The sequence below is a fragment of the Neomonachus schauinslandi genome, chromosome 7 (assembly GCF_002201575.2).
Source record: "Neomonachus schauinslandi chromosome 7, ASM220157v2, whole genome shotgun sequence".
NCBI classification, from domain to species: domain Eukaryota; kingdom Metazoa; phylum Chordata; class Mammalia; order Carnivora; family Phocidae; genus Neomonachus; species Neomonachus schauinslandi.
Genome location: NC_058409.1, coordinates 19,040,184 through 19,060,856, shown reverse-complemented (window position 1 = coordinate 19,060,856; position 20,673 = coordinate 19,040,184). Strand labels below are relative to the sequence as shown.

At 44.0% G+C, this 20,673-nt stretch overlaps 1 protein-coding gene and 1 pseudogene across 1 annotated transcript; one reads left to right on the top strand and one right to left on the bottom strand.

Annotated features, from left to right (window-relative positions):
* The first annotated feature begins 8,026 nt into the window (after positions 1 to 8,026).
* Positions 8,027 to 9,590, top strand: LOC110591191 (annotated as a pseudogene).
* A 6,579-nt stretch (positions 9,591 to 16,169) lies between these two features.
* Positions 16,170 to 20,415, bottom strand: TEX43 (testis expressed 43). Its single transcript, XM_021702029.1, has 3 exons — positions 20,330 to 20,415; positions 19,680 to 19,788; positions 16,170 to 16,379 (listed from the first exon to the last, which is right to left on the bottom strand). The coding sequence occupies exons 1-3, from the start codon at positions 20,413 to 20,415 to the stop codon at positions 16,170 to 16,172; spliced, it is 405 nt and encodes a 134-aa protein (XP_021557704.1).
* Positions 20,416 to 20,673: the final 258 nt, after the last annotated feature.

Genomic DNA, 20,673 nt, shown 5'->3' with positions numbered 1-20,673 from the left:
AGCCCACTACCTGACCAGTCAGGCCATTTGCCACTGCCTGTGAACTCCACGTAACCTTTTTGGGGGGACCATTTTCTCTCCACACAGAGTAGATACCCAGGAGCACCAAAGTAGATACCCACTGGCAGAATTTGTTTCCACCACCATCTTTGAGCCCAAGTGGGCTGTAGTGTGGTAGCAGCCTATTAACCTGAGGATTCGTCCTCCTCCATCAGCTGGTCTTAGGGAACCCTCAAGAAGCTATGAGCTCAAGGAAAAGTTCATGAAAGAGATGTGAGAGACATATCACTGGAAGTACTTGTTTGTACAGCTTACTCACAACCGGGGGACCTGCGTGAGCCCAGTCTCTGACATACTGTTTCCATCTGATGATGGAATGCTCTGGTGTTCCCAGTCTTACGACGAGGTGTATCTGAACAAGCCCAGCTCATGGCGGGCAGCTCTAATTGCGTAACTGCTTGATGTTTCGTACTCAGAGAGTCCCTTCCAGGTCCCAAGAGTGTGTCAGAAGCTCTTATGTGAATGGTGTATAGTTCTTGGCTGCAGATGGCATGGCCTTGCCCAAGTACCCTACAAGTCTATCCTGCAACTGTCCCATTTGGGCATCCTGAATATTTCACACAGCATTTTTATCCACCACAGATCAGTCTGGTACCCTAGAAACCTTCGAGTCATATGACCCAAACAGCAGTGTTTCTTGTACGGTCACCCAGATCCACGACAGAGCCCTCTTCTGCTCTGAGTCTCATCCTTCCTCATCCCCCATAAGCAGGTCAGAGCAGGGTTTCGCAAATGTGATAAATACTACCTCCGAAGTGCTTGCAGGCTCTGTGCCTTTTTTAATGGCAGGAAACCCAAGGCACAGTTACTTGTCCTTTGGCAGAGAAGAGATGTCCTGGCATGTCCCAGAACACTGTGCCCCCCAAAATGTTTACATGGTGGCAGCCTCCTTCATCTTTTCAGTATTATCTTCCACCTTCTGAAGTGCACGTGTCTTGCCAGCCTCCCAGAGCACTTGCTAGTTCCTCCTTCCCAGATTCACTTAGTGTGACATCAATACGGTTGACTAGTGTGAAGTTCTGTGGAACGTTCACACAATCCAGGTCCCTTTGGACTACATTATGATAGAGCAGAGGACAAGTAAAGTAGCCCTGGGGCCAAGTCGTGAATATGCTCTATTATCCCTTCCATGTGAAAGCCAGCTGTTTCTGATTCACCTTTCCGATGGGTCTAGAAAGCACCGCTTGCCATTTACAGCTGCACGCTACATTCCAAAGGCTATATGAATCTGTTTTAGTGATGATACCACGCTCAGGCAAGCAACTTTGGTTGGGGCTCCTAATTGCTTGAGTTTCTGGGAGTCCCTATCATCCGCCACAATTCATCTAGTTTTTGCAAAGGACAAGCTATTGAATTAAATGGCAACTACGTGGGAACTATTCTCTGAATCCCGTAAGTCCTTGAGGACGCTGCTAATGCCTACCATTTCCCCTAGGATATAATGTTTTCACACTATAGCTGTTCATTTGCTTGTCTTTATTTTTAACTTTTTATTTTGAAGTAACTACAGACACAAGAAATTGCAAAAATAGTACAAGCAGTCCTGTGTACCAAGCTCCCTGTTTGCCCGAAACGTGTGAAATGCCAGAGTCATTGCATGATTTAACGCAGTCTCGCTCTCTTTTTTATTTTTTTGAGATTTCATTTATTTATTTGACAGAGAGAGAGACACAGCGAGAGAGGGGGGAGTGGGAGAGGGAGAAGCAGGCTTCCCGCGGAGCAGGGAGCCTGACGTGGGGCTTGATCCCAGGACCCTGGGATCATGACCTGAGCCGAAGGCAGACACTTAACGACTGAGCCACCCAGGTGCCCCTTAACGCAGTTTCTTCTACCTGTATTTTGTCCCAGTCACCACAGGTGACAATCTCAGCGAGCGCATCCCTCCAGGAAGTCACACTGTTTACCGTCTGACAATGATGAGGTTCACATTGCCATCTAGTGGTTGATTTATCCAATCCCGAATTCTAGATCTACTCGGCTTCCTAGGACCACTGCTGCACCAACTATCTTACAATATGCTCCCTGTGAACAGAACCTCAGGAGGAAATCCCTGCTTCCGTGATCTTAAGGAGAGTGAAAAAAGTAGCAGCCAGGGACGCCTGCGTGGCTCAGTCTGTTGAGTGACCGACTCTTGGTTTTGTCTCAGGTCATGGTCTCAGGTTATGGTCTCAGGGTCATAAGCCTGAGCCCTGCATCAGGCTCCCTGCTCAGCGCGGAGTCTGCTTGAGATTCTCTCTCTCTCTCTCTCCCTCTGCCCCTCCCCCACTTGTGCATGTGCTCTCTAAATGAATAAATAAAATCTTTTATTTTATTTTTTTGTTTGACAGAGAAAGACACAGTGAGAGAGAGAGAGAGAACAAGCAGGGGCAGTGGGAGAGGCAGAAGCAGGCTTCCCGCTGAGCAGGGAGCCCGATGCGGGGCTCGATCCCAGGACCCTGGGATCATGATCTGAGCCGAAGGCAGATACCTAACGACTGAGCCACCCAGGCGCCCCCTGCTTCAGTGATCTTAAGGAGTGTGAAAAAGGTAGCAGACAGGGATGCCTGGGTGGCTCAGTCGGTTGAGCACCCAACTCTTGGTTTTGTCTCAGGTCACGGTCTCAGGTCATAGTCTCAGGGTCATAAGACTAAGCCCTGCATCAGGCTCCCCACTCAGCAGGGAGTCTGCTTGAGATTCTCTCTCTCTCTCCCTCTACCTCTGCCCCTCCTCCACTCGTACATGTGCTCTCTAAATAAATAAAGTCTTAAAAAAAAAAAAAGTAGCAGACAGCAAGGGATGAAGTCTGGCAATTATACTCCTTAGAAGTCTAGTCTCAGCCTGATCCCATGGGAAGCCCTGAATCATAAATTGCACCTGGGTGGCTCAGTTGGTTGAGTGGCCGACTCTTCGTTTCAGCTCGGGGCATGATCTCGGGGTCCTGGGATCAAGTCTTGCGTCAGACTCCACATTCAGCAGGGAGTCTGCTTCAGAATTCGCCCTCTCCCTCTGCCTCTCCTCCCTTAAATGAATAAATAAATCCTTAAAAATTAATCTCAGGAAACAAACTGAGGGTTCTAGAGGGGAGGGTGTGGGGGGATGGGTTAGCCTGGTGATGGGCATTAAAGAGGGCACATTCTGCATGGAGCACTGGGTGTTATATGCAAACAATGAATCATGGAACACTGCATCAAAAACTAATGATGTAATGTATGGTGATTAACATAACAATAAAAACTATAAATAAATAAATAAATAAATTGCACCAAGAAGTTGTCCCACCCAGAGGAGAGGAGGCTGCTAGATCCCCTCATCACTTAGTCTTTGGCCATGGCCCTCCCCTGGGTGGAGGACATAACCGTCAGCCACTGTCTCTAGGACCACCGCCAATCAAGGAGGTTCCGGTCAGCCAAGGGCAATCCTCCATAAAAGGACAAAGCCCTGAGCCTTGAGCAGCCAAACACCCACAGCACCGGAAGGGGGGCTGCTGAACACACAGCCTCTTAAGGGGGATGTGGGCAGGGCTCCCAACAGCATCCACCGCACCTCCCTGAGAAGACAGTCACTTTAAAAAACTGAATGAGGAGAAGGAGTGAACCGTGTGCAGCTCTTGGGAAGAGCATCCCAGGTAGTTGTGAGATGGGGCAGCATGTTTGAAGTACAGAAAGAAGCCCCACGTGAGTGGAATGTGATGACAGAGGAGGGGAGGCGAGAGACGGTGTTTGGGATTCAAGCCAGCGCAGCAGGACAAAGGTTTTTACTCTGATTACCGCTTCCTTAAGACACCCTATCTTTAAAGCTTGGCGATAACGTTGTTTTCTAAATAAATAAATAGTGCACTCCAGGAATAACTTCCTTTTTAATCATTGGAGAAACAGGAACTGGAGTGATTCACCATGAGGAAATGTGAGTTAGTGACACGGTTAGCAATGTTACTCCTGCTTCCATGAAAAGCGCGCAGCCACACATTGGCTCGGAGCCTGTTCGGAACGCATCAGATCTGAGGTATCGCCACATTCAGGCATTTTCATAAGGTAACCAAGCAGGTCCGATCTTGACCTTGGGTGCCTTATCTATTCCTTCCTAATTAGGCTGTACTTAAATGAACCATCTCTGAAAGGGCAAATAGATTATAGTCACACTAAATGGCTTTCTTAAAATACTTCACCATAAAAATAAAAAAAAGCACCGCACCTCTTGCTACTTTCTCTACTGCACATTGATTTTTTTTTTCCCTCTCTGTATTATCACGTTTTTTAGTTTTATAACTTTTCTTGGAGGTTATGATGGCTCTCTCTCTAATAGTGCCTTACTGACCTCATTTATAAAGGTAACTACTAAGTACAACGAAGTTCTTTTCCAGTACAGGTAGATCCTGTCTCTGCATGCACGGCCTCTCTTGCGCACCTCATCTACTCCAATATAAACTGTGGAGAGGCAGCTCCCTAGTCTCCATTCGCATGGCTTTGATCCTAATCTGGGCCTTCTCACCTGGATGTTTTTCCAAACAAGCGTCCCCATCTCTTAATCTCCAATCCATCCTTTGAATTATTGACAGATACATTTTTCTGAAACCCTATTTTGATCATTAACATAACTCTCCAGAGTTATCTATTTTAATCATTTGTTTTAGCATTTAAAGTCCTCAATAAGCTGAATCCCTTTTCCTAAGATTCCCTTTTTTTTTAATTCCCTAACAGAATATTGCTCTGCCCAGGACATTCTCACCATCCTGTAAACACAATGGCTTTTTCTTTCCTCGCTGCCTCTGTTCATACATTCCCCGCATGTGGAAAGTTCTCCCTGGTTCTTCTCTGCTCACATCTCACTCATTATTCAAACCTTGCAACTCCTGTAAGCAGAGAGAGTTAGGGTCCCCAGAAAAAAAGAAGCTTTTTTGACATAAGAAAAGTCATTTTAGGCCACCAGCCATCTTGTGAAAGAATGTAAGAACCGTGACCTTGACTTGGACTCAGTCACCTTAAGATGACTTTTGCCCCAAATCCATGCTGCATTCCCCATTGTGCAAGTTCCTTCATGAATATGTATGCACCCTTAGCTTAAAACTTCCCTGATTTTGTTGTTTGGAGAGACCCTGCTTTGGGAAAGATCTCTGGTGTTCTCCTTTACTTGTTGCAACTAAAATCCTTCCTTTTCCTATTCTTTGGCATGGTTCTATCTTTTGGCTCTACACGCACCAAGAGGCAAACCCAGTTTTGGGTAACAGTCCTGGAATTTGTCCTGATTTCTTTCATTCTATAAAACTTATTACTCCTCTGATAGGTGGCACCAGTCAAGGACTGGTCACCTAGCAATCACTTAGGATACAATGCACATGTAATTGTTTGAGAAACATAGAACAAGACCATGATCTTTGTCTTCCAATATCAGGATGGCAACGAGCCTTGCTGTACTTGCAAAGAATTCTTTTAACTCCCCAGGAACACCAAAGGATGAACAAGTTTGTTATCCTGAGCAAAGAAAGAGCAGAGTTGTCACAACTCATTGCTGGGGGAATTAAGCATGTCCTATGTAACTCCACAGCAAGAAGACTCTTGGAAACTTGTGCCCACTATCCCTGGACTTCACCCCATGTGCCATTTCCCTTCACTGATTTTGCTCTGTATTCCGTTGTAATAAATTACAACCATGAGTATAACTATACACTGTTTTATGAGTCTTCCTAATGAATTACCGAACTTGGAGGTGGTCCTGGGGACTCTTCATGCAAGCCGAAGGACCGTTAGTGGAGGAATGGATAAAGAAATTGTGGTGTGTCCATATGCTGGACAAGCACTCAGCAATAAAGAGCCATAAACTACTGGGCGCCTGGGTGGCTCAGTTGGTTAAGCGACTGCCTTCGGCTCAGGTCATGATCCCAGGGTCCTGGGATCGAGTCCCGCATCGGGCTCCCTGCTCGGTGGGGAGACTGCTTCTCCCTCTGACCCTCTCCTCTCTCATGCTGTTTCTCTCTCGCTCGCTCTCTAATAAATAAATAAATAAATAAAATCTTAAAAAAAAAAAAAGAGCCATAAACTACTGATACATGCAATGAATTGGTTGGATCTCAATGGCATTACACTCAGAAAAGCCAATGTCAAAGGGTTGCAAACTGTAGGATTCTATTACTATGACATTCATAAAGTAACAAAATTATAATGTTGGGACATGGACCAGTAGTAGTGGATCCAGGGGAAAGGTGCAACTATCAAGGGGTGACATGAGAGAGTTTCTTTGTGGTGATGGAACAGTTCTGCATGCTGATGGTCATGATGGTTAATTGATTTCACAGAACTCTATACTCCTCCTTGTCCCCTCCCAAAAGGAGTGCATGTAAAAAGTGGTGAAATCCTAATAAATTCCATATCTCCATACCTGAATTAATAGTGTTTTAACAAAATCAGTTTCCTGGTTTTGACCAATTACTATGGTTATGTAAGATATTATCATTGTGAAAGCTGAGTGAAGAGTGCATGAGAACTCTCTGTACTGTTTTTACAAATTCTTGTGAGTCTGAGATAATGTCAAAATATAAACGCATTAACAGAAGAGAGAGAGAGAGAGAGAAAGAAAGAGAGGGAGAGAGTGTGTGTGTGTGTGTGTGTATTTGCCCAACCTTGCCAGAGGAGACAAGAAGTCTGTAGAGAATAAACAGCATACTTTCTCCTCATGCTGCCAGAGAGCAGAGAGGACTCCCTTTTGTTTAACACCTGTTTGTCTTTTGTTCATTTTTAAAATTGAATCGCTAATTAAGGGTAGCAGAATATGCCATTCCCAAATATGTCACTTTGGCATAAGGATTATTTTGAGCTAAAGGCAATTGAGAAGATGTGGATACAAGAAAAGCTCTCCATCTTCCTTCCACTTGCCTAAAACAGGAAATCCATTTGGAGAGGTGTCCCCATCTCTCCTCTCTACCAGGGGACAGAAGTTGATCATCAGAGACAACTCTACATGCTTATCAGCCCAGAAGAATCTCTAGAACAAACCTTGCTTAAACTAGCCTTTATCTACCACTGATTTCTCCATATATTCTCTCCCCCAATCTGCAACTTGTGTAAGTTCTAAGTCCTTTTATTTGTTTTGTCAATTCTGTACAAAATTATTATTATTGTTCTTCCGTTAAGATGCTGTAAGATCCAAGTTCTAACCACTGTTTTGAGTTACTCATCACCGGGTACTCCCATTTGTATGCATGAAGCATGTGTTAATAAACTTCTGTTTGTTTTTCTCTTGTTAATCAGTCCTTTGTCAGTCTAATTTACATGGGTCCAGAAGAAAATCCTGGGAAGATGTGTGAAAAAAGTTAAAAATTTCCTTCCCTACCCTCATCTTTTTCTTACTGATTTGAAGAAGCTCTTTATATATTCTGAATGGAAGTCTTCAGATTTATGTATTTCATCTTCTACCAATCTGTGACTCTTTCCTTGTCCACTCTCTTAATGGAGTCTTATGATGAAAATAAGTTTTTAATTTTTTTTTTTTTAAAGATTTTATTTATTTATTTGAGACAGAGAGAATGAGAGACAGAGAGCATGAGAGGGAGGAGGGTCAGAGGGAGAAGCAGACTCCCTGCCGAGCAGGGAGCCCGATGCGGGACTCGATCCTGGGACTCCAGGATCATGACCTGAGCCGAAGGCAGTCGCTTAACCAACTGAGCCACCCAGGCGCCCTAAGTTTTTAATTTTAATGAAGTCCAACACTTCAATCGTTCCTTTATGGTTAGTGCTTTTATATCCAGTTTAAGCAATCTTTGCTCACTCCACGTTCTTCAAGTCAAAGTTGTCTCTGTTTGCCCCAAAATATACTCTCCACGACCAGTTTCTAGTCCAGCACTGAAGACTCAGCACTCCATATTTGGTGGTGAAGAATGGCTCTTCTCTCACTGTTGTTAGTACATTCTGTTTTCAAAAGACAGGTCTGAAGGCTTTAGGAAGGGATGGTAAAGACTCATTAACACACTGTATAGCACTAACACTCATCCATCAGAATGGGCCCTGATGGTGAACAGCCTGAACTAGTGATAGCAGAAGCATCATCCCTGCTTGTAGGGAGTGAACGTCATTTACCCGTAATCCAGATTCTCTAAGTCTGTTTCAGCTGTGTGGACAGTGGCTTTGATTACCTTTGGACCAACTAGCATGTTGAAGGACGGACTGGCTATAGCAGGCTTCTTGCATAGCAGCCCTTTCTACAAAGATGCAGTGTTATTTAGAGCGTGGTCCACGCAACATAAGCCTCACCGGGAAGCTTATTAGAAACGCAAATTCGTGGGCCCATCTCAGACCGTCTGAATCAGAATCTTTGGATGTGGGGCCCATAAATCTGCGCTTTAATAGAATTTCCAGGCAATTCTGAGGAATGCTAAATTTTAGGAACCATGGCAGAATAAAATTTCTTATAGAAATCAGCCAGCAACTTGACATTTATCCCCCAAATTAAGTACCTGGCAGCCTAATGTAGGCTCAAGAAACGTTTGACGAACAAAAACAAGAGTGTATGAACGAAAGCAAGAGCCCGAATTAAAGAGAGCAACCACATTTAATCTTCCTGCTATTCATATACGCTAACTTGCCAACGTGGGCTCCCCATTCTCCAGTCATTAAGCGTAAAGCAAAGGTCTGTGAAAAAAGCAAGTCTAGTTCACTTGTAATTAATCCTTAAAAAAAAAAAAAAGAAATTACAGATTTAAAGTGTGATAATTGGTTGGAATATTTTAAGGTCTTTGTGAGAAGAATGCCGTTTTCTGAAACAGAGAATTCACATTTATATTAAACAAAAAGTCCAGTCCTCAAAGAAAGTTCTTTGTCTTGTGCTGCTTCATCCGAGAGAACAGCAGGTGGCAGATGGCCCCGCGTGCTGCAGGAGGGCTGGTGGTCGGGGCTTGGGCAAGGCCACAGAGCTTTCGGAGACAAGGCCGAGGACGAGGAGTGAATCCCTGTCACCAAGCTGGGCCGCCTGGCCAAGGACAGGAAGATCAAGTCCCTGGAGGAGCTCTATCTCTGCTCCCTGCCCGTCAAGCCATCTGAGATCATTGACTTCTTCCTGGGGGCGTCCCTCAAGGAGGAGGTTTTGAAGATCATGCCTGTGCAAAAGCAGACCCATGCCGGCCAGCAGACCAGGTTCAGAGCATTTGTTGTCATCAGAGATTACCATGGACACGTCGGTCTGGATGTCAAGTGCTCCAGGGAGATAGCCACTGCCACCCTGGTCGAGCTTTCCATTGCCCTGTGTGGGGAGGCTACTGGAGGAACAAGATCAGCAAGCCCCACGCTCTGTGCTGCCCCCAGAGGCACGGACATGGTCTCAGCCCCTGTGCCCAAGAAGCTCCTGAGGATGGCTGGTATTGACAACTCTACACCTCAGCCAGGGACGACTTTGCCAAGGCTACTTTGGATGCCATCTCCAAGACCTATGGCTAGCTCACCCCTGACCTCTGGAAAGAGACAGTGTTCACCAAGTCTCCCTATCAGGGATTTACTGACCATCTTGTAAAGACCCACACCAGAGTCTCCGTGCAGAGGACCCAGGCTCCAGCGGTGGCCACCACATAGTTTTATACAAGAAAAATAAAGTGAACTGAGGCTCTTTGTCTTGTGGTTTTGTTTTCTACTATTTAAGAGTTAAATTTTTTCCTCACGTAAAAATGGCCTTTTAGGAGCACCTGGGTAGCTCAGTCGGTTAAGCATCCAACTCTTGATTTCAGCTCAGGTCAGGATCTCAGGGTGGTGAGATCGAGCCCCACATTGAGCTCCACATTGAGCCCCCGTCAGGTTCCGTGCTGGGCATGGAGCCTGCTTAGGATTCTCTCTCTTCCACTCCCTCTGCCCCTCCCCCAACTCCCTCTCTTTAAAAAAAAACTTTCTTTTCCGCTATGGTTAGGAAGTCCAGAGTCCACTGTTAACCCAGACAAATCATTGACAATGAAGTTATATCTTTATAATGGAGATGTTGACATAATATTAACTTCTGGCAATGCTGCAGGCGAAGTTATATCAAGGACAACCACACATTCTTCCAAGGTTACTTTCCTGGAAGGTAAATTTTTGCTTAGCAACAACTTACTCAAAAGATAATGGTGCATACCCATGTACAGTTTTATCAAGATTAATTGATTATCTTAAAAATTATGTCCTTAGACCACCCAACAGCAAAACACTGCCAGGGCACCCAATATATATATCGAGTTAGAGATACAGAATATTCCTTTGCTACAGGTTGTTATGGGAATCTAAGGAAGATAGACTGTGAATCCATTACATTTTGGCCCCACAATTAACATGCAATTTCATAATTTGGAATTTAATGATTAATGAAATGAAGCAGGAAAGCTAATATTCCCAAAAAGGGGGCAAAATAAAATGTGTTGCATGAAAGCACATAAAGCCCTTTGAATACTGGTGGGGATGGGGGTGGGGGTTGGGGGGCTTAGAGTCAGGTGTGATGCAAGGCTCTCCCAAGATCCAAGGTACCCTTTCCAGGGCCTCCTTAGGTCTCTTACTTCAGCCATTCAATAAACATTCACTGAAAGTCTGCTCTGTGCAAAGCACTTAAGTAAAAGCAAGGGGAAATACCAGGAGGATTAAGGATTGGTCTCCATCCTTCAGGACATTTATGCAGGCAGAATAGTAATATAAAGAGCCATGGAAGCCCAGAGCAAGGGAGAGTTATAAGAGTGGAGGCTTCATGGACAAAATACAGTTGAGCTGGACTTTGAATGGATAGATCAGTACATGGTTATATTAGATAGGGTGGGGACGGGGAGAGGCTATACCCAGGACAAAGCACAGACCATTCCCAGCAACGGTGGAGGGAAGCGACCTCAGAGAAAGGACAGTGAATACAAGCGTGTGGGGTGGTAGTGCATGTGTCATGGGCAATAAGATAACCACCATCGCTCCTTTCACTGTCCTGGATGCCAGACACTCTACCCATTAAAATGACCGGGCTTGGATGGTGCTGGTCCTTATATAACATCATGCTCTGGTGTTCAAATCATTAATGGTTTTATGAGTGTGTGTGTGTGTGTGTGGTCAAGTTAGACATATCAGAAAGCTTACCATTTCAACCCTTTTAAAGTGGTGTAGGTCCAGGGTGCCTGGGTGGCTCAGTTGGTTAGGCAACTGCCTTTGGCTCAGGTCATGATCCTGGAGTCCCGGAATCGAGTCCCACATTGGGCTCCCGGCTCAGCAGGGAGCCTGCTTCTCCCTGTGGCCCTCTCCCCTCTCATGCTGTTTCTCTCTCTCTCTCTCTCTCAAATAAATAAATAAATAAATAAAATAAAGTGTATAGGTCCAGTGACATTGAGTACATTCACACTGCTGTGCAGCAATCACCACCAGCCAGCTCCAGAACTTTCCATGAATGATTTTTGAGCAGGAGCATGAAGGAATCACAGAGGGCATTAGCAAAATGACTAGTAGCAGCTTGCAGGACCACCTGAGCTGTCCTCACATGCTTACGGGGAAGGTGAGAGAGAGGACAGGGAACATGTGAGGAGGTTATTGCAAGTCACTTGGTGCGAGGAGGAGAGTAGATCCTCCCTAGGAAAGAAAGAGGGGACAGCCATGTGTACACCACTCTCCACCTACAAGGACAGAAGAGACTGAACGGTTTGGTCGGGGAGGGGAGCAGGACTCTAAAGTGATTTCTGAGACCCAGAAAACTGAGAATATGGGTGTATTATTTATTGATGGTATTTATCAATATTAGCTAATTTCAGAAATAGGCAAGGCTGGGAGAAAAAAGTAGGTCCAAGAAGAAAAGAGCAGGGAAGATGAGAAGCTCCTCTGATGAATCTGAAACTCTCGGTGAGACAATTATTTGAAACATGCAGCTTGGAGTAGGAATTCCAGCTTAGCCTGCAAAAGAGATTAGAGGTGTGAATTTTTTGGTTTTCTCTGAGGAGAGAATATTTGAAGCCAAAATGGCATGTGAAATATGTTCCTCTTCTTGGCCGGGGGTCGGGGGGAAGAAAAGGAAAATGTTCCTGTTCTCATTTTCAGGGAATTTCTACTTCCTGAATTCACTATATTCTTCCTCCCAGAAAAAGCTACTTTGCAACTAAATCAGCCATAGTTGCTAAAATGTAACTGGCGGGCGCCTGGGTGGCTCAGTCGTTAAGCGTCTGCCTTCGGCTCAGGTCATGATCCCGGGGTCCTGGGATGGAGCCCCACATCGGGCTCCCTGCTCTGCGGGAAGCCTGCTTCTCCCTCTCCCACTCCCCCTGCTTGTGTTCCTGCTCTCGCTATGTCTCTCTCTGTCAAAAAAATAAATAAAATCATTAAAAAAATAAAAATAAAAATAAAAAAATAAAATATAACTGGCAATCTAACCCGTATGCCCATCCATAGGCCTAAGAAAAATATGTAAGTGGTATTTTGCATCATGCTAAGGACTTTACAGGTAATCTGATAGACTATTTACAACAACCCTCTGAACTAACTATCACTAGCCCCATTAGCTCACTTCAAGCCACACAGTAAGTACCAGAGTCAGAATTTGGTCCAGGTCAGCCTAACTATAAAGCCCATACCCTCCGAAGCACTTCCCTGATGGTTTTTAATTAGTCCCTAGAAAACATACGATTTCCTCTTTAAATGCGTACTCCCTTGTTCTCTCTTTTTCTACTTTCAATTTTTTACAGATGAAATAAAATTCTTCTGTGACTCTACAAAGTGCTAGGTACTAATGGAGTTAATCCTCAGGGTTCAAGCTACCCTTTGTTAATAAAATAGTTTGGAAATTTGTTAGTTATGGAGGCACTGAAGAATTTTTCTCTCGACTTCTATAATATTATAATCTCTCCAACAGCAAAGACAGTTTTAATTCATTAAATAAACATTTTTAAAAAAAATTTGTTTTTCTTGAGCAATGCAACAGAGACCTCTTCTGGTCAAGAAGCAGAAGTCTTAGGCGGAGAACCAATGTGGGGAAAGTGAAGGCGGCAAGATGAAACACGAAACAGGTTTCGTCTAAGAGTTGACATTGACTTTGGGACTGAACTCTGACAAGCAGAACAGAGAGAGGGATGATCCCACACATAGGGAGCAGTGTGTACAGGAGTGGAAGTGTTCTTTCTTTTCTGATGATAAAATACATATCTACAGATAATTTATAAAGATACAGGATATAAGAATCATTCATAACTCTACCATCCAGAAATTATACTATATAAATATTCTGGTGCATGGCTTTCTGCATTGTTTTCTGGTGACATATATTCTTTTTTGTCCACAAAACTGCATAAATCCTGATTTTTCTTTTCTTTTTTTAATAAGATTATTTATTTATTTATTTGACAGAGAGAGAGAGAGAGAGAGACAACATGAGAGGGAACACAAGCAGGGGGAGTGGGAGAGGGAGAAGCAGGTTTCCTGCGGAGCAGGGAGCCCGATGTAGGGCTCGATCCCAGGACCCTGGGATCATGACCTGAGCCGAAGGCAGACGCTTAATGATTGAGCCACCCAGGCGCCCCTGATTTTTCATTCAGTGTTTTATCACACCTATTTCTCCATATTCTTTTTTTTTTTTTTTTTTAAGTAGGCTCCACTGGTCATGGAGCCTGACATGGGGTTGAACTCATGACCCTGATATCAAGACCTGAGCTGAGCTCAAGAGTCGGACGCTTAACCAACTGAGCCACCCAGTTGCCCCTTTCCATATTCTTAAAAGAAGAAAAAGATGTATTCTGATAGCCAGGCTTCTCTTGGTAAATCATGTAAAAGCCAGAGGAGTTTCAATGAATACTTTTATATGGTCTCCATATTGCCAGGACCCCCATTAATGCACGGAGATGCACACAGCATGGTGAGTGGATTGCTGGCTACATTCCAACTCCTGCTCATCTTCTCAGCTAGACTCCCTTTCTCTGCCAGACTTGCACTTGGCGGCCCCTCAGCTTGTCAGGAAGCTAACTAGTAAAGTCAAATATGATCACCAATGTTCTCGGTATGTGTGAAAAACACATCAATTGGCTTTTTTGACCTTGGAAATCCCAGAGATTTCTAGGCCCAAGATGGAGCTGCTCCAGCCCAGGATGTCACGTCAGCAAAACAAAGCTTAGATAACTGTCAGGTCCCTGAAAAGGCTCTGCCTGATCAGAAATGCAGTATATCCCAAGCCAACTATGGATTGTGTACTTCCTCCCTTGTTTCTTATTTTTTTTTTAAGACTTTATTTATTTGTCAGAGAGAGAGAGAGAGAGAGAGAGAGCACAAGCAGGGGGAGGGGCAGAGGGAGAAGCACACTCCCTGCTGAGCAGGGAGCCCGACGTGGGACTTGATCCCAGGATTCTGAGATCATGACCTGAGCCGAAGGCAGACGCTTAACTGGCTGAGCCACCCAGGTGTCCCTGTTTCTTATTCTTTATCCTATAAAAGCTTCTTGCCTTCCACTCCATTCTGTAGTTTTCCTAGTAGAAACAATCCACTTAAAGTGTTAAATAAAGTTTGTATCACCTAAACTGTCTTAATAATTTTTAACACCCTGTATATATACACTTTTTTTTTTACTTTATTTATACTTTAGTGATCTTTAAGTTGATGTCAGATGGACATCTTTGTCCTTTTTTATAACAGTTTCCTTCATGTGGTAATCATATATGAACACTTGGCTGGGTGAAGTATGGCTTAGACTGACTATGATCTTTTTTAAACTGTGGTAAGGGACGCCTGGCTGGCTCAGTCAGTAGAGCGGGCGACTCTTGATCTTGGGGTTTTGAGTTCAAGCCCCATTTGGGTGTAGAAATTACTTAAAAAATAAAAAGAATCTTTAAGAAAATTGTGGTAAAATATACATGACATAAAATTCACTTTAACCCTTTTTGAATGTACAATTCAGTGGCTGTAAGTACATTTACCTTGTCCTGCAACTTCTCCAGAATTTTCTTATTTCAAACTGAAACCCTGTACCCATTAAACAGAAACCCTATTCTCCCCTCCTCTGCTGCTTTTGGTAACTATTACTCTTTCTTTCCCTAGGAATTTGATTATTCTAGGTATCTAAGAGGAATTACACAATTTTTGTCCTTTTGTGGACAAATTTAGCACAATATTTTCAAGATTCCTCCATGTTGCAGCATGTATCAGAATTTCAGGGCATTTTATGGCTGAATAATATTCCATTGCATGCATACACTGCATTTTGCTTATGTATTCATCTTTCGGTGGACACTTGAGTTGTTTCCACATCTTGGGTCTTGTGAAAATGTTATTTAGGAACATTGACACACAAATATCTGCTCGAGTCCCTGCTTTCAGATCTTTTTTTTTTTTTAAGATTTTTTTTAAAGTAATCTCTACACCCAGTGTGGGACTCGAACCCACAATAACCCTGAGATCAGAAGCTGGACGTTCTACTGCCTGAGCCAGCCAGTTGCACCCTCCCCCCACCCCCCGCCTTCAATTCTATACCTAGAAGGGGAAGTCCTGGATCATAACGTAATTCTATGTTTAATTGCTTGAGAAACCACTACACCCTCCTCCCAGGTGGTGGTCATTTTTAGGTTGTTAAATTACACTCATCCATTCTTTGCTGCAGGAATACAGTGCTTGGATACACTGAACCAATACAAAAAATAAGCTCCAGGTGAAATCGTGCGGTGTATCACAGAGGTATCTGCCAAACACTTCAAATTACCATGTGAAAGCGTTGTCAGGACCCACGGCCTTGGTGGGGGGAGGTGTGTTGGTGAGGTGGGGTGGAAAGGCGATGCTGCGGCAGGCAGAAAAGCAGCAGAAATAACTCCACATCCTGCCACTCTTTCTCAGTGAGGCTCCTCTGACCCTGAGTTTTGGAGGATGATGAACAGCAAAGGAGTGAGGAGAAGGGAAAGAAGAACACAGTGAGGATAGATGGTTGGATGGGATCCATCAGTTAAAAGTCTTAACTATTGGTTAGGAAATTAGTTTCACTGAGAGTCTGCCTTGCCCCACCCCCCACCCTCTTCAACTCCGATGTTCTCAGAGCCCGTTTGCTTTCAAAAACTTGTATAATGGATCAAGAGTACAACTGACTTGTAGCCTTTAAACAAGTTGAAACTGTAGGGGAAACACAATGGTACAATGGGCTTAAATTTGTGGCGAGAGAAAGAGATTGAGATTGAAATACTGCGACACTTTATTCTTCCAGCCTCAGACCAGTCGCCTCCTGAAGCCGTGGGAGATCACAGTGCTTTGGTATCTGGAGAGCGGCGAATGCAGAGGCATATCGGCAATTTTTATTTCTGGGGGGCCTTTCTTCAAGACAACTTTCTGGTCTTCCCCATGGCAAAGCCTTTCGCTGTGATTCAAAAACAGAGAGTCTTCTAAAGGGCCAGCGTGGATCCCACACGCTTCTGCGTGCTAAGGGGGGGAAAAAGATCCCACTGTAAATCACAGCAAACAGCCCTTGATTAGAGGAGGATGGAGATTCCTCAATAGTTTTTCCTAACTAGGGAAGGTCTAGGGGTGCCTGGATGGCTTGTCAGTTAAGCACCCAACTCCTGGTTTTCAGCTCAGGGTCTTGGGGTTCAGCCCGCGATGGGCTCTGCACTCAAGAATGCAACGCGGAGTCTGCTTGTCCCTCTCCCTGTGCTCCATCCCCTGAGCGGACTCTCTCTAATAAATAAATAAATAAAATCTTTTTTAAAAATTAAGGAAGGTCTAGTGGACAGAGCACTATAACATCCCTTTTTAATTTTTATTTTTTTTTAGATTTTTGTTTATTATTTATTTGAGAAAGAGAAAGAGCACAAGCAGGGGGAGGAGCAGAGGCAGAGGGAGAAGCAGGGAGCCCGACGCGGGGCTCGATCCCAGGACCCCGGGATCATGACCTGAGCCGAAGGCAGACGCTTAACGACTGAGCCACCCAGGCGCCCCAACATCCTTTTTTTTTTTTTTTTCTCTTTAAGGCGATGATCTCTAGCTCGTGTCTGGACCACCAGGAAGAGTGATGTGGACTGCTGACTAATCATGTAGTCCTTCACTGATTGTGGGACCTTGTACAAGTCACTTATCCTGCTGTGAGACTTGGTTTTCTCAAATATGAAATGGGTATTAGTCAAGGATTCTTTGAGTGTTGAATAAAACATTATATGTGAATGAAAAGACTTTGGCCAACTTCGAAGTATGAGATCAATATTCACTATGCTGCTGCCCTAGGCCTGGAGAAAATAGCAGGCACTTGAGCCACTGTCTTACATATGCATTTATTTCTGCGCTGAATCGCACTCTGGGGGGGTCTTGGGGTGCAGCCCCATCTCCACTAGGCTGTGTTCTCACTGTGATGTTGCATAGTTACATCCTCTCCAGCGGGAAAAATGGTGACGATAAATGGAAGGAAGGAAAACATAGCTGGCATTCACCCAGGCTACATTCATTTCATTCAGTTCTCACTTAATTTTCCTTTTTTTTCTTTTTAAGTGTTTGTATTTAGGGGCGCCTGCATGGCTCAGTCTGTCTTCAGCTCGGGTCATGATCCCAGGGTCCTGGGATGGAGCCCGGAGTCGGGCTCCCTGCTTAGAGGGGAGTCTGCTTCTCCCTCTCGCTCTGTCCTTCCCCACCTCTCTCTCTCAAGTAAATAAATAAGATCTTTAAAAAAGGAGTTTGTATTTATTTGCAAGAGAGAGCGAGTGCGTGCGTGCGTGTGCATGAGTTGGGGGGGTGCTGCAGAGGGAGAGGGAGAGGGAGAAGCAGGGTCCCGGCTGAGCAAGGATCCCAGGACCCCAGGATCATGACCTGAGCTGAAGACGGACACCAAGGAGGCGCCCCTCACTTAATTTTCATTTTTACTCTGTCAGGGAGAATTTCCTCTACACCAGTCACTAATATTATTTTTTAAATTGTCAGGAGTGCTGTCAACTAAATTGCACAAGTGAAACAGTGAAGAGAAAATTACGCTGGATTGTAGCTCTCAAGAGGGAGGTCAAGACATATTCAAAACAGCTTTTCGTTATCGACTTCAGCTCAAAGTTTATACACCCCGTAATTCTGGCAAATGGAAAAGATAAAGTCAGCACTAATACTGTCACCATGCTCAAGCTATTTGAGACACGAAAAATGACTTGACAAGCCACTGAATTCTAAGAAATACAGTCCAGGGCGCCTGGGTGGCTCAGATGGTTAAGCGTCTGCCTTCGGCTCAGGTCATGATCCCAGGGTCCTGGGATCGAGCCCCGCATCGGGCTCCCTGCTCCTTGGGAGCCTGCTTCTCCCTCTGCCTCTCTCTCTCTCTCTGTCTCTCATGAATAAATAAATAAAAATCTTAAAAAAAAAAAAAAGAAATACAGTCCAATATTAAGACCACAGGGAAGTCTTAATACAGGTAAATTTGATATGTTGAGTCTAGATTTCCTCCATTTTATATTTGTTTCCAAAATATCAGATAAAAATACATACAAAATAATCATTTCAGGGCTAATGGCAGCTTCATTTACTGTATTGTTTGTAGTTTGTAAAAAAAATAATTAAGCTGTATATTTGATATATTTTATATATCATATAGTATTCATATTTTATTATGTTATCTCTTGGTAAAGTATATTCTTATTCAAGCTTAATTGCTTAGCTGTTAGAAACTTACAAATTTATGCAAACCCATTTCTTTCTAGGAATCCTAACTTGAAATCTCCTATTATAGTCTATTACAATAGATTCTATTCTACTTTTTTTAAAAATATTTTATTTATTTATTTGACAGAGTGAGTGAGTGAACACAAGCAGGGGGAGTAGCAGAGGGAGAGGGAGAAGCAGGATCCCGGCTGAGCAGGGAGCCCGATGCGGGGCTCGATCCCAGCACCCTGGGATCATGACTTGAGCTGAAGGCAGATGCTTAACCAGCTGAGCCACCCAGGTGCTCCTATTTTACTTTTTTTTTTATTGTATTAGAGAGAGATCTCATGAGCAAGGGGAGGCGCAGAGGGAGAGAGACTCCCAAGCAAATCTGCACTGAGCAGGGAGCCTGATGCAGGGCATGATCCCAGTGGGATCATGACCTGAGCTGAAGGCAGACACTTAACTGACTGAGCCACCCAGGCGCCCCTGAGTTAATTCATAATTGCAAGTTGCCATTATGTGGAGAAAGGTAGACAGAGAGTTCTGAAAGCTTTGGGTGTATCTATTTTAAGTTTGTCTTTGGCCTCAAATATTTGAATAGATGTTGCTATTTAACTGTTCCTTGCAAGTTTATGTGAAAGTACGTCAAATAGCTTATAGTTTTTGTCGGACAACAGAATGGTGGTTACCAGGGCCTAGAGGAGGGAGAAATGGGGAGACATAGGTCAAAGGGCACAAACTTTCAGTTATAAGACCAAGTTCTGAAGATCTAATGTTCAGCTTAGTAACAATAGTTAATAATACAGTATTGTATCCTCGAAAGTTGCAGAGAGTAGACCTTAAGCTCACCAGAAGAAAAAATGAGTTAACACTGTGAGGTGATGAATGTGTTAATTATCTTGATCCTGGTAATTATTCTACAGTGTGTATGTTTATCAAGTCATCATGTTGTCTACTTTAAATACATATATTTATTATTCCCAATAAAGCTGGAAAAAATAAATATAAATTTAAAAATAGCTTTTGTATAGTTACATATTTATTCATAGGTATATTAAAGTATATTATTTAACTATGAATTTTTTATTATGAACATTTATAGGAAAATACCTGCAGATTCACATTCCTGAATTTCATGTTTTCTTTCCAAGGCATAATGTAACGTCTTGGGATCATCCCTTGCTTTAATGAAAACCGTGGTAAATGAACCTCATTACACCTGAAGATTAGGAAGGCAGGAAGGAAGGATATCTGGTGAGTTCAATACACTCATTTTAGCGTTATTCATGTGTTGTGTCCATGATGTTTGAACCCCCCCAGCTGCAGGACAGAGAGCTATGGCATTGTTTGAGGCTCATCTAATACTGAACCCATTAAAACTCCAAGTATCACCAAGATCAGGAGTCCAGCCTGAGTATCTGTACCTCCAACTGCATGCTGTCTTTTACATCTTGCTTGCAGTGTTCCTTTAACCTGATACTAAGGGAGAAGGCAGCACACCATGATTTGCCCCAGGCCCGCCCGTGGCCTAAATATGTCTCTGACCAGCCACAAACAACAGCTTCGGAATTTAGTACCGGCTTTATGCTCAGGGCAGACTTGCTTTCCCTGCCCATTGTTTCCCTCTGAAACATCAAGCTTTCTAGACAGATGCCAAGGAAAGCACAAAATGTTTGTCCTCGTCTGTGTGTCGCTCCCGGAGGGCAAACAAAACAAAACCGAACACAAAACCCCCAAACCCGGAACCCTCAAGTCCTCACTTATTAGAAGGCTTATATGAACTCTCCTCACAACAGCTATTGGCAAGCTTAGGTAAGATAGGACAAGTGTCTTTCCCTGAGGCCATCACGGACAGTAGGGAGAGACTTCTCTTCTAGAACTTCACTAACTCACTCCTCTAATTATGATGACATTGTTGCCTCAGACAGAACACTGTCTTGCTAACTTCACAGCAACCCAGAGCAGTTACATTAGCAGGTGATTAAGAACATAGAGAGCTTAGGGGCACCTGGGTGGCTCAGTCGGTTAAGCGTCTGCCTTCGGCTCAGGTCATGGTCCCAGGGTCCTGGGATCGAGCCCCACATCAGGCTCCCTGCTCAGTGCG